We start from the raw sequence: 14395 nt of genomic DNA on the forward strand, positions 1-14395 counted from the left end.
ATATTGTTTTAATTGCTTTAGCTGTTCAATATTTCATTTACTGTTTTTATTTTCTTTTTTGTTCTTGCCTGTCTGGAGTGTATACGAACTGTGAGGTTAGAGGGGATGGCTTAGAATAAGGGATAAGAATAGGAGACCAGGACTGAGGGTTATAGGACCAAGCAGCTGGTAAGGACTTTGACTTATACTCTGAATGGATTGGGAAGCGTCTGGAAAGATCTGAGCAGTGGAATTACATGATTTGATTTACTTTTTTAAAAGCTTTTTTTTTAATTTTATAAATTTATTTATTTATATTTGGCTGCTTTGGGTCTTCATTGCTGCACACGGGCTTTCTCTAGTTGCAGTGAGCGGGGGCTACTCTTTGTTGAGGTGCACGGGCTTCTCAATACAGTGGCTTCTGTTATTGTGGAACACGGGCTCTAGGCATGCGGGCTTCAGTAGTTGTGGCATGTAAGCTTCAGTAGTTGTGGCTCATGGGCTCTAGAGCACAGGCTCAGTAGTTGTGGCACGCAGGCTTAGTTGCTTCACGGCATGTGGGATCTTCCCGGACCAGGGCTCGAACCCGTGTCCCTTGCATTGGCAGGTGGATGCTTAACCACTGTGCCACCAGGGAAGTCCCTAAAAAGCTTTTTTTGATGGCTGTTTGGAGAAAGAGAATATAGATCCATGAGGAGAAGCAGAGAGTGTGGCAGTTATTAAAATAACTGAGATTTTGGTGGTTGATCAAGGCAGTAGTGGTGAAGGTAGAAAGTGGATGGATTTATTAAATAATTTGAAGGCTAAGTTCAATTGATTTGTTTTTAGTCTGAATGTGGCATATCAAAGAAAGAAAAAAGTTAATCATAAGTCCAATATTTTTGGCCTGATCAAAGGGAAGGATGGAGGTGATATTTGTTGAGATGGCAAAGACTAGCAGAGAAACATTTGAAGGAGGAGTACTTAGTCTTTTCAAAGTGTTAAACTTTAGAAGCCTATAGAAGTGATAAGTAGCAAGTTGGGTGTGTGGGTCAGAAGTTGAGGGGAGACCTTAAGGATGGAATGAGGCACTTGAAGGTTGTCAGCATTTTGAGTGGTATGCAGTGCTATGGGTGCACATGAGCTGTCCAAAGGAGCAAATGCGTCAAGAGAACGGGTACACTCCAACATTCAACTCTGTCTTCTAACTTTTCTAGTAAATTTTTTCTGAAGGAAGGATGGCTAGTCACATTTTAAAAAATCCTATTATTGTTCTTTAAATTTTTGAAATTGCTTTGTCCTTAATTTATGAATGCAATATATATTCATTTTTTCCCCTGAAGATCGTGATTAGATTTTTTTTAAATCATTCTCTTTCATATCTTAAATTGTACTATTTTTCTGTTTTGTTTGTTTTCTATCAGACATTCTGTTTCTTAATCTTGGTCATATTTTTTCATAGCCTTGGGGTTCTTCCTATGTCCAGAGATCCTTGATTTTCTGCTCACAGTGATGAATGAAAATGAAATTATTTTAGGTAATTGATGTGGATTCCCTCTTCTGTTGCATATGAAAGTGTACTTTCCTGCTTCTTCTCTCCTTTGAGTGGTTTACTGAAAGTTCTGTTGACAATGGGGGCCTTTATGATTGATCTAGTTCCCTGAGAAGTAATGACCAAGATTTCAGAAGTTCAGCTAGCGGCACTCAATTACCACAATGAGTTAATTTTTTGTTTTTTGGTGGACACAACACAAAGCCTGTTGCTTGCAATTTGTTATCCTTTTTTTTTTTTTTAGCAAAGTGACTTTTCTTTTATTTTGCCCAGAGATTAATGCCACACTCTCTATTTAACTGACATGAAACTGGAGTGAAACATGCATAGACAAACTTCCAATGGACTTTGTGGCATAATGTCCTGTTTCACTCTTGACTTTTGTGGTGCATTTTCCACATTACAAATTCTGAACATGAAGCCTCTGTGCAGTTGGCAAATCAGCCCCTCCCTCCACCATGGTCCATTTGTAGTATGTTGGCATGATAGTATCTTCTGTTATGCTCCCTCTGTTATTTATTTCTGTAAGCTTATTGCCTTTCAGAAAATTATTATGACATTTAGCTTTACAACTATAAATGCAGTATTGGTTTATGCACTGGTTTAGGAACTCAGGTAATGAATTTGGCAAGAATGTTCTCAAATTTGCTTCCCCCAGTTATTAGCTTTGTGAATTTGGGAATGCTACTTAAGCCTAGTAAAAATATGTTTTATTTTTCTTTAAGGTAAGGGGTAATAATAATAATACCTAATGCAGAGGATTACTGTTAGCATTAAGTAAGGAAATATATCTCGAAATATATATCAAGTCCAGTTCCTAGAGACTAGTACATGTTTACTATTACTATTAACAATATTAATGTGAGTAAGATTACTTAAAAATTTTAAATAAGTGGTGTAATGATAGCTTTTATATTCTAATTTATTGTCAGATTACATACAAATTATGTAATTTTAATTCTGGAAACCTACATAGTGTAGGAAAAACATGTTAATAAAACAAAATAGCCTATGTGTATATATCTACATATTATATATATATCAAATTTCATGATTCTGCTGAAAACTTCTAATTATAAGGACAGCTATGGGGAAAAATCATTGTTTGCATTTCTAGGATTTTTCTCATTCCTATGTTTCTTTTTATAGACTTAGGTTTTAGGTTCACTGCAAAATTGAATGAAATGTACATAGATCTCCCATATACCGCCCCCCCCATAGGTAGCTTCCCCCATTACCAAGGTCCTTCACCACAGTGGTACATTTACTACAATTGATAAACCTACACAATACAGTATAATCACCCAAAGTCCATAGTTTACCTAAGGTTCACTCTTGGTGTTGTACATTACTGGTTTAGACAAATGTATAAGGACATGCATCCATCATTAGAGTTTCATACAGAGTAATTTCACTGCCCTAAAGACCTCTGTGCTCCACCAAGTCATCCCTTCCTCCTCCAAGCCCTGGAAACCACTGATCTTTTTATTGATGACATAGTTTTGCCTTTTCTAGAATGTCATATAGTTGGAATCATACAGTATGGAGCCTTTTCAGATTGGCTTCTTTCACTTAAAAATATGCTTTCATGTTTCCTCCATGTCTTTCCATGGTTTAATAGTGCTTTTTTGTTTGTTTGTTTGTTTGTTTTAGTGCTGAACCATGTTCCATTGTCTGGATGTGCCAGAGTTTATTTATACTGTTTTCCTGCAGTAGTTTTCTATAGAAATTTATTGGCATCTTTTATAGATGTTCTACATACATTTTACCAGCTTGAGCATTATACAGATGTATTTTTTCCATTGCCCAAATTTGTCTCTGTTACAATCTATACACTATTTATACTTCATAGAAAATATATGTAAGTAGGATTACAAAGAGTACTATGGGACTAATATTCAAGACTGAAAGATCAGAATTAATTGGATTAGGTTAGAATCCAATTAGTCAATTATTAAGAATCTGTGGAGGTAACTAAGCTTTGTCCAATTTTCAACTTGTGAATTTAGATTAATGGAGATTTGCTGATTTGTTTTCCAACAACATAGGAGTTTTCAACTACAAGTGTAAAGAAATACATGGTTCAACTACAATATTTATAACAGCAACAACAAAACCTACCAGGTTATACATAGAAACCAAAAAAAAGAAAGCAAAATGAAAGACTAATGTGAATTATCCTGGAACTAGCCTTTGTAATATCATGTGATTATGACTTTAACTTTCTTTTTTCAGTTTGACATTCTTCATGGTCAACATAAAAATAAAATGGAAGAAATATCAGGAGATATAAAGGAAGGATCAAAATCTAAAAATAGCAGTGACAGAGTGATCTATGAGTTAAGAGCAGAGGTAAGATACTGGATAAAGAGTAATATACTAAAACATATCTGAAGGTTATTAAATGATATAATGTCCTAAGAAGTATAACTGAGGAGTCTTTGGTTATTTTATGAAAAAGAATGCAGCTGAACATCAAAACTAAAGTATCAGTGTACATGTGATCTAAAATGCTGTGAAATAATATTGGTCCAACACTATATCTGAACTGCCTGAATGTTATATATAAAGACAAATTGACTAAAAACCACCTGGACACACCCCTACCCTCACCCCATATAAGGAACAAGTTCCCCCCCACTCAGGAAGCGAGCAAGAAAGAGAACCTGTTTGTTCTTGTTCCCCCCTGCTTCAGGTGGGGCCCCAATAAAGCCTTGCCTGAAAAAAAAAACCCACCTTATAGCTGATACATCTTACTGTGAATAAATACTTATTAAAAGTTTGATCAGCTGCTGGATCTCATGTGTTAAGATGTTATCGGGAACAATGGCATTCAAATTTGTTACATGTAGTTCCTGGTTGAATTCACACGGCTGTTGGCAATTAGCAGCAGGCAGAATTACCTCACTTTGGTTATGGTTAATTCATTTCTTAGGTGTGCCGAGTAAAATGGTGGAAACATCTAGTTTCCGCTCCCACCACCACCACCAACGACAAATTAATTTTCACAGATTGTACATTCTGTTTTCTTTGTCTTATTGGTAAAGGAGGAATTATCATCCTTAGAGATAGGAGGGGAGATTGAATTATTTGTACTTTATAGAACATTGTGTTAGTGCATTAAAAGTGGGAAATCATAAATTATGTATTATGTAATGTGTAATTCTGGAAGATGTCTTAGATACAAATGTGTAAGAACAATTCAGGAAATGGAATTAAGTTAGTGAAAAATATAGGTTGGGAGGAAAGTAATTTGTACTAGAAGGTTTCTTCCTTATAAAATTCTGTAAAGACTGAATTCATACCTCAGTATGTTTTATATCAGATGAACATAGTGCAATGGAAAATGCATAGATTTCAGAACAAAAGTGGTTCCATCACTTACTGATTACTTTATTCTGGTCAACTCCTTAAGCCTCTCTAAATCTCAGTTTACAAATAGTCATAAGGGAAGTAAGAGTAATACTAGTTATCACACAGGAATTTTGAAAAGATTATGTATTGCAGGGGAAAAATTGTCAGAGGCAGAGTGCTTTACTGTTGGGAATTAGCTAAGATATTCAGGAGAGTTTGCCCTTCCTGAGATTAGCTCTTCCCTTGTCACCTCTTCTATGAGTCATGTAAGGGGTGTTGGGGTGAGGGAGGATATATAGAGACATCCGTGATGAGAAAGACTGAACTGTTGAAAACATTGCTTCCTAACAGTGAAGTCAAAGGGGAAAAAATGATGGCTCATATATCTTTTGTTTTCTAAGAGGAGCCAAACCAGCAGGATAGGTACCAGTTTTCCTTGGCCCTGAGATCTGAGAAGTATCTTTGATTAAGCATCACACTCACACTATGTCATGTACAAGCTTATTTAGGAGTTAGAGGCAAATGCAGAGGAAGGCACATATGGTTGTTAATACTCTCCTCAAAAGTTGATGGCATTGTCTTAGATCATCATTTTCAGGATACATTGGGAGCCATAGCAATACAGGATCTCTGATATACAACTTTTTTAGTTTGGTGTAATAGAAAGTTCTGAGGCTCATTTGAGTAAGCTATTTCACATCTATAGAGCTCAATTATGTATCTTAAATTAGGATACAAACATTTTGCCCACCTAAAGGCACTTTTCCATAAGATATTCAAGCACTATGATATATAATTTTTGCTATTTTGAAATTCTTAGTGAAACACTTAATGCTGAAAGCAAATGTAGACATGAATTGCCTATGTCTTTTACTCTGTGCACTTGAATGTTATATTCAAATGAATTAAATTTCAGAAAGAAGGCTTTGTTCAAAAGAAAACAAATATTGGGACAACTTCTTATAGAAACAGTGAGCTGCGTGTGTGTGTGTTGTATATATGAGCCTATGTGTTCATTTAAATTTTAAATTAGGATAGAAGCTACATCCTTTCTTTGGAAAAGAAGACATAACCACTCTGTTGTCATTATTTTGTTTTTTATACTGGTTATGTTTAGGTCTTAAAATCTTATCATAACTTTTTATGTTTGCATAAAAGTCATTGGGTGATTATACCACAATTTAATTAAAATATAATCTATTTTTAAAAATCTGCTTAGTTTTATTTTTACATATATAATCAATATTGCAGTAAACATGCATGTCCACGTGCATCTTTAAACATTTTAAAATGGCTTAGGGTAAATTCCTAGAAATGTTATGGCTTTTTCAAGAGAATGTTTATTTTTTCAGTATTTTATACACACTGCCAGATTGTCCATTAGAAAAATTATATCAATTTACATTCTCACTCACCTGCAATGTATAAACATGCTCATTCTATAGCCAACAGTATATATTATTGTTTTTAAAATTTTCCTAGCTGATAGGCCAAAAATATCATTTTAATTTGTATTTTATTGATCTAAACATACACTTCTGGTTGTTTGCTCATTTTTATTGGTATAAAGTTTATTATAATAGCTACCATTTACTGAGAACTTACTGTGTACATCACACATATATTGCTGAGCCATTGAAATATAAAATCTTATTTAATATTTTAACACTCTTATGATCTGTGTATTCTTAGCTACTTTTAATGGAAAGAATCTTAGAGGACTTACCTTGATCAAGGGTACAACAAATGTTATATAGATAATCTTTTACCTATGTTCTTATTTAGTTCCAATTTCTCAGAGGCACACACTCAGGTCAGATTGTTCAGCAGGTTAGGATCTTACCAAAGGCCACCAGCCCATGAGTTAAATCCTGAAGCCACATGTTACCAGCAGTCAGTATCTGACATTGCTACCCCAGTCTGTCCTCATTCTGTGGGTTTACTGAAGCAACAACTCTGGAAATACAATAGATTTTAATTGTTGGAATTAAAAAATAATATCTTCATATCAAACATCATGATTTTCTAACCATTGGTTATCCCCATATGTCATGGGCACCTTTTAAAAACTGTTACTAACACCCACCAATTTGATAATAGTATTGTTTGCACTTGAGGAGTGTGTTTTACTTATGTCTTAATCTGCCCAGTCTCTTTCAGAAATAGTTTGATGATGATCTTCCCATTTTGGAAATCTGATTGGTCAAAGAAATTCAAAATGCAGTCTTGATAAAAAGGCCCCAGAGTATTTAAATAATTGACTCTTCTGGACAATGTGTAATGAGGTGAATTCTCTGAGCAGGAAGTCACTTGGTAAATGAATATATCTTAACATATACATATATGCATATGCGTAATGGATGCATTCGATCTTTTCTCCACATTTAAGATCAAGACCCCTTGAACTAGAAATGAGAGTTTATTTAGAATGGAAATGAACTGGCATTCTGAGTGAAGAAATTGTTACCTTTTTCTACAACCTGGCTGCTGCCTGAAAGAAAACTAATAATTAGGAAACAACCACATTATATTTTTTAGGCCAAATTTTTGGGATAAACATTTTCCAAGGGAAAATAATTAGTTTATCTTGTATTATTCCAAAAATATATCACTTATATTTCAGTTTCAAATTTTGGGGAATCTTGATTTCATACTTCTTTTCTGTGGTTTGTTCTTTTCTCACCTATTCACACATTTATATCCTATTCCTATTCCACTTTGGAAAGATTAAGTAGACATACTTTTCCCTACTTAATTCAATAAATCAAATAAAAACTCTGAACATTATAAGTAAAGCAAACATAAAAGACTCAAATTTGAAGAGAAAAGGCATTCAACTAGGTATCTTGGGACCTAAGAAATTACATGGAGGAGTTTCCTGGATTTTCTTTTCTCTTCATATATGCCAGAATTGGAGCTGAAGAAGCTAGCAGCCTGGAAATAACAACAGGCGCAGATAAAAACAAAACCAAAAACAAAATGCAACTGAAGTCTGCTTGCTCTAGTTAAAGGACTAGGGAATGGTCAGCTTAGCAAGACAGGAAACCACTAGACAAGAACTGTTCTAATCCACCAAATATTACAGAAAGCAGTGGTGCCCCACTCAGCTCCTGTTAGTGAAGCTGAATGGGGAGCCTATACTTCCACCCTCACAAGACAGTAGAAAGTTGCCCAATCCTTCCTTCTGGAGTGTTGGCACAGAAGGCTGAGCTGGAACCAGGGTTTCATCCCTGCTGGGCAGCAGTGAGACCCCCAGAGCTTGTGGTGTCAGTGAAGGGGGCCTGTACTTTCACCTCCACCCTCTCCCAGCTACAGAGGTCTAGTGGATAGCTGGAGCACCCATCCCCATCCAGCAGTAACTAGGAGCATCCCCAGTTGGGTACCAATGGAGGTTTGGTGGGGCCTGGACTTCTAACTTCACCTGGAAGTAATGAGTCTATGCTGCTGCATTACCTTCCAGAATGGTGCATCAGAGGAACCTGTCTAACACAGAATGTTTAGATGAGAACCAGAGTCTCATAAGATAATACCCAAAATGTCCAGGACACAATTGACTATTACTCATCATATCAAGAGCCAAAATATCTCAGAATGAATGAAAGATGACAATCAACAAATGCCAACACTGCAAAGACACAGATGTTTCCATTTCTTGGTGAGAATTTTAAAGTGGCCATTATAAAAATGCTTTAATCAGCAATCATGACCATGCTTGAAACAAGTGAAAAAAATAGAAATCCTCAGTAAAGAAATGGAAAGTATCAGCAGAGAAATAGAAAATACAAAGAAGAGACAAATGGAAAAGTTAGAAGGGAAAAACACAATAACCAAAATTTTTAAAAATGATGCATGGAAGGGACAGAAGAAAGAATCAGTGAACTTGAAGACAGAGCAATAGAGATTACCCAGTCCAATGAAAGAGAATCGTCTGAAAGAAAACAAAGCCTTTGCGAACACGGATTGCGGTAGGGGCCTGCGGGATGCTAACAAAGATCAAACACTATGTCACTGGAGGCCAGTTTGAGAGGAGAAATTATGAGGGGCCGAATATTACTCAAAGAAATAGAGTGAAAAATTTCCAAATTTAGGAAAAGGGTCAAATCTATAGTCAAGATGCTTAGGAAACCCTAATCAGCATAACTTCAAATATATCTACATCCAGATACTTAGTCAAACTTATGGAGAACTAAGAAATAATGATCTTGACAGCACCAAGAAGGAAATTACACCTGACCTACAGAGAAAAAATAAACCAAATGACAGTGAAAATTTCATCAGAAACCGTGGAGACCAGAAAGAAGTGGCACACTTTTCTCCAAGTTCTAAAAGAATTGTCAACTCAAAATGCTATATCCAGTGAAAATACCTTTTAGGACATTCTCAGATGAAAGAAAACCAAGATAATTTGTCTCCAGTAAATAAGCACATGAAAAGGTGTAACACATTAGTCATCAAGGAAGTGCAAATTAAAACCACAGTAAGATAAAACTACACATTTATCAGAATGGGTAAAATAAAAATTAGTGACAACAGCAATGCTGGTGAGAATGCAGAGCTACTGGATCACCCAACTCGCTACAGGAGATGCAAATGTTAACAGTCACATTGGGAAACAGTTTGGTGTGTTCCCAAATAACAACTATCATGTGACCAGGAAATTGTACTCCTGCGCATTTCTCTCAAAGAAATGAAAACATATCCACACAAAACTTATACATGAATCTTTAAAGTAGTTTTGTTTATAAATGCCAAAACTTGGGTACAACAATGATACCTTCAATGGGTAAATAATTAAAAGCCATTACAGCTATACCTTGGGATAAACTCCTCAGCAATAAAATGGAATGAATTCTTGATCTATGCAGCAGTCTGGGTGCATCTGTGGAGAAGCATGTTGAATGAAAAATATCAATCCCAAAGACAATATAGCCCATGATTCCATTTATATTACAGTATTGAAATGACAAAACTTTAGAAATGGAGAGAAGATTAGTGGTTGCCGGGGAAGAAGGCATGATGGGTGGGGAGTGTGCGTGGCTATTAAATGGCAACATAATGCATCCTTGTGATGGAAATGGGTCTGTATTTTGACTATGTTTTTGTTAACATCTAGTTATTACACTGTACTATAGAGTTACAAGATGTTATCATTAGGGAAAACCAGATAAAGTACACATGGGATTTATTTTGATCATTTCTTACAACTGCTTAAGAATGTACAATTATCTCAAAATAAAAATTCAATTAAAAAATCTTAATCTTCTTTCAATATGTGAGACAAGTTCCACCCTTTCTACATACTCTTCTGAAAATATGCATCCCTCATTTTATTTCCATTTTTGGGATCCAAGAGACCTGGGTCCAAGTAACTTGGCACTGACTTGCCGTCTGACTTCCTACTAACTACATGGATTTTCTAAGTCTGTATGATTATCTGCAAAATAGTATTTAAGTAACAACTCATCTAAAGGATTAATTCATCCATATATGTAAAGTACTAAAAATTGTACATTATGTGTATGTAGTAGGTATGCAAGAAATACATGTTTTCTCCCTTGTCATTCAAATTGTATTTAGTACATCCTATATTGGAATGACAATCCAGATTTTTAGATATTAGTAACATTGTAGATAATTCTGTGATATCCCATAGAAAACTTCAGAATACTTCTATATGTGTGTGTTCTTCCTCTCCTCAACTGTAAGCTTTTTGGAGTTTAAGGGTACTGTCTTACAGCAACTGCACTGAGCACAGTTTCTGGTGCCAAATAGGTTTCCAATAAATGTTTGACAGGGGGAAATGCATCTTTTAATGTGAATAATCTAGCTCCAAAATTAGTCTGTAAATCTTCCAAAGGAGTAGAATAGATTTTCCCATTCCTGAATCACCAAGGAATGGTCTTGCATGTATCTCTTCACACATTGACAGTTAAGGCAAGTCTTTAATGATTATATGGACAAAGACCATGAAAGTCTTGAGCAGGAAAGAACCTAAAGGTACAGTCTAGTCCTTCATTTCACAGATTCCCTTTCTCACGTTAGCAAATTGTTCACAATGGGCTCTTCCGGCTCTAGATGTGTCCCCATCCCCATGCTGTTGACACACATTGTCTTTGATACTTCATTAGGATTAAAATCTTTCCACATAATATGAGAGAATGCTCTTTAAATGATTTCTTTTTCTTCCTAAACTGAAATATGCTATAAATTGAAGGAACAAAGTATATTCATTTTTTCTCTTTTTCAGAATGTCTCTATTTATTTACTTTTAAAATGCTGCTTCCCAATTAAGGAAAAAAGACCCAGCTGGGTAACATGTTAAATTTAACTTGTGATTATATAAGTAGTCCTCTTTATTTTGCTTATGCAAGATAAAACATAAACATTTTGTAACAAAATTTTTTCACACCCAGAAATTGTAGCATTGTTGAGGTTTAAGGGAACTTTCCTCCACATGTGTACCAACTGGATTCTCTCTGCATAGGCAAAATGATAGTGAAGTGAAAAACAAAGCAAGGCAACAAAATAAGTAATTTGTATGCTCATTCATTCATTGTCAATCATTTATTCAACAAACACTTATCAACCATCTACAGTGTCCTTGGTACTGGAATTAAGCACTGAGGAGTTGATAGAATGATAGCCACAGTGCAAAACAAACAAACAAACCCAGCAGTTAAACACAGTGTGTTATGTACTTTGATGGGTAATGTATAGTGATCTATGTGAGTTCATAGAAAAGATGTCGAGGATGAGATGTGAATGATGAACAGCATCTAACCCACATAAAGGGGAAAGGTAGAGGTAAGGACTGTAAATGATAAAGGCAGTAGCGGGTGAGAAAGCTAGAGACCACAGTATTGCCAGGAAATAAATGTAATAAAAAGAATGTTCTGACCTGTAAAAGATTTAGAGCATTTCTGTTGAGTAGGAGAATATATTGAGAAGTCTTTTTTAAATACTGGGATATTGACAGTAAAGCAAAAAATTCCTCCTTTCGCTCTTACGCAGCTATAGAATTATGCTCATTTGGGGGGGAATATTTTGATCACTAGAAGAGTAACACAGTCTAGCAGAGAGCAATTCATTACCAGGTTTTTTATTTTGGGTAAGGTGGGGGAAAATACAGAGGGCAGAAAAATGTTTTGTTCTCTGTTTAAAAAGAGAAAATATTTTCAACGTGTTTTCTTAACTTACAAATTCAATTTTTAGTCCTGCAAATATTTTATAGTACCTAATATGCTAGGATCTAGTAATTCAGTGGTGTCCAAAGTAGAAATGGGCCTGTCTTCAGAGAACTGCCTTCAGTGAGAGACACAGGATTCATCAAAAATCATACAGTTAATTGCATGTTTTCAGCTCTACGGGAGCTACATAACAGATGTGCATGATGGCGGGGGAGCTGACCTAGTTAGGAACTTTAGACTTAAAAATTTAAATACCTGAGGTTTATTTACGAACATAGTTAAATAGAATCTTCTTTATGAGAAGGCTGTTGTATAACTAGAAACCCGGTGCCGTAATAATTTAATTTTCTGAGATTGCCACAATAGGTGTTGATTTGAATTGATTTAAATCTCTTGTATCTCATACCTCTTATTGACTTTACATGTTCCAGCAAAGAGAGTTAGGTTACTGATAATACTATGAATGTATTCGAAATGGTTATATAATTTTGAAAGAGGATATTGATGTTTCCAAGCAGGTTAATTTAGAAGTCTGTTAGTGGCATGGATTTAATCATTCTGGCACACTCTGAGTTCATATTGACAAAACTCAGGAAACAGAATCTATAAAAAGATATTTGATATGAGTAAACCATTAGAGAAAAATAATATTCTGGTAAAAGTGAAAATCAAACTGTCACACATGAATATGCATTCTGGTCATTTAGACAAATATAAGTCTAAATGGTCTAATTATCCAAGACGAAAACTGTCACTTGTCCTGGAGTTACAGGAAACTGATAAACACAAAATCAAATAATGGATGAAAGCTTGTGATCACTTTTCCAGGAAGTATTAAGTGCCTTGAGTAACAGGTTTTATTTTTTCAAAAAGGATTTTAAATTATGTGGAGTAGAATAAAGTATTTATACATCTTTGCTCGGGTATCTCAACAGCAGTAGATTTTCCCTGGTAACTAAGTCTTTGGAAAAGTTTTGTAGCTAAGTTAGATTGACGATTTAATTACAATCTGAGATTTAGTTTCTTTAAATGTAAATTTCTTACTAACTTCTGTTGGATAGAAAAGTCTACCAAAGATTGGGATGTGGGTGGTAATAGAAGAAACTGTGTTAATCAAAACTCTTAAATGTTGGTTTGTCTCAGAATCAGCCCACATCTTCAGAAATCCCTGCATGTTTTGGTGCCAACCTAAAACTAACCAACCTCAAGGCACCTAGTGTTTCCTCAGTGTCCTCAGGTGACCTAAGGTCTCCACTGTGATCCCCTCTATGTCTTGTCCTTTTTGGGTCACACACATGCTTTTGGGACTTTTCCTGGTCCTTTGGCCCATAAGCTCTGTACAATTCTTTCAAGATCCTGTTTACTGCTTTCCATGGTGGCAACAAGTGAACTTAGCAAGTTCATATTAATATGCTATTTACATTTTCATGGCATCATATCAATTATTCCTCTCAATGCTTCAAATTCAAAACTGCTTTGCTAAAAGTGTTACAGTATAGTTGCATGGAATCAGGATTCAAATCTCCAGTAAAGAGAAATATTGTTTTATGCTAGAGGCATTTGATTTAGAACTTTCCTATTGCCATCCTTAAAAATGCTTCCCTTAGAAAACATGTTTCCATATGAACAGAGACCTTCTGGGAACATGTGCTTTAAATTAAATGAGCAGTCACAGTCTCTTCTTCCACTAAAATCCCAGGTTAATATGAACATGGCATAAAAGGTGAAGCAGAGGCCTGTCAGTTTAGATGGTGGAGATCTTAGCTTCATCCTGCAGTAGGGCTTGGTCCATGGTAGTTGCCCTCAACATGGCTGTTGGTTGAATGGATGAGGAGAAGGTAAGGTACATATCAAAAAGATGAGAGCCTTCTGTTTCAGCCGTCTGTGAGGTTGAAAGAAAAAAAATCAAAATGGGAGGAAGGTATAACTGAGCATAACATACTCATTTGGAAAATGATTTGATGTGTTTTATATTTGACTACATTTGATGTGTTCAAAATACACTGGTTTCCTATGTGCCTATTAATACAGCTTGGTGGATATAACATTTTTTTTAAGATTTAGTTATTATTTATTTATTTGTGTCTGTGTCCAATCTCATTTGCAGCACGCAGGATATTTCGTTCTGGCACTCGGGCTCTTCATTGTGGCGCATGGGCTTCTCTCTATTTGTGGCACATGGGCTTCTCTCTAGTTGTGACGTGTGGGTTTTCTCCTCTCTAGTTTTGGGGCACAGGCTCCAGAGCGTGTGGGCTCTGTAGTTTGCAGCACATGGGCTCTAGTTGTGGCACCGTGGCTTTAATTGCACCACAACATGTGGGATCTTAGTTCCCTGACCAGGGAT

The 14395-nt window shown here is 35.6% G+C and overlaps 1 protein-coding gene across 1 annotated transcript in view; it reads left to right on the forward strand.

Annotated features, from left to right (window-relative positions):
- Positions 1-14395, forward strand: part of CCDC102B (coiled-coil domain containing 102B) — a gene marked incomplete at its 5' end in the record, with an annotated part of 210101 nt that overhangs the window by 75002 nt on the left and 120704 nt on the right. The window contains 1 exon segment of the mRNA XM_082641452.1: positions 3746-3862. Within this exon segment, the coding sequence (XP_082497578.1) occupies positions 3746-3862 (117 nt within the window).

The sequence above is a fragment of the Mesoplodon mirus genome, assembly GCF_964341445.2.
Source record: "Mesoplodon mirus genome assembly, chromosome: 13".
Classification (NCBI taxonomy): Eukaryota; Metazoa; Chordata; class Mammalia; order Artiodactyla; family Ziphiidae; genus Mesoplodon; species Mesoplodon mirus.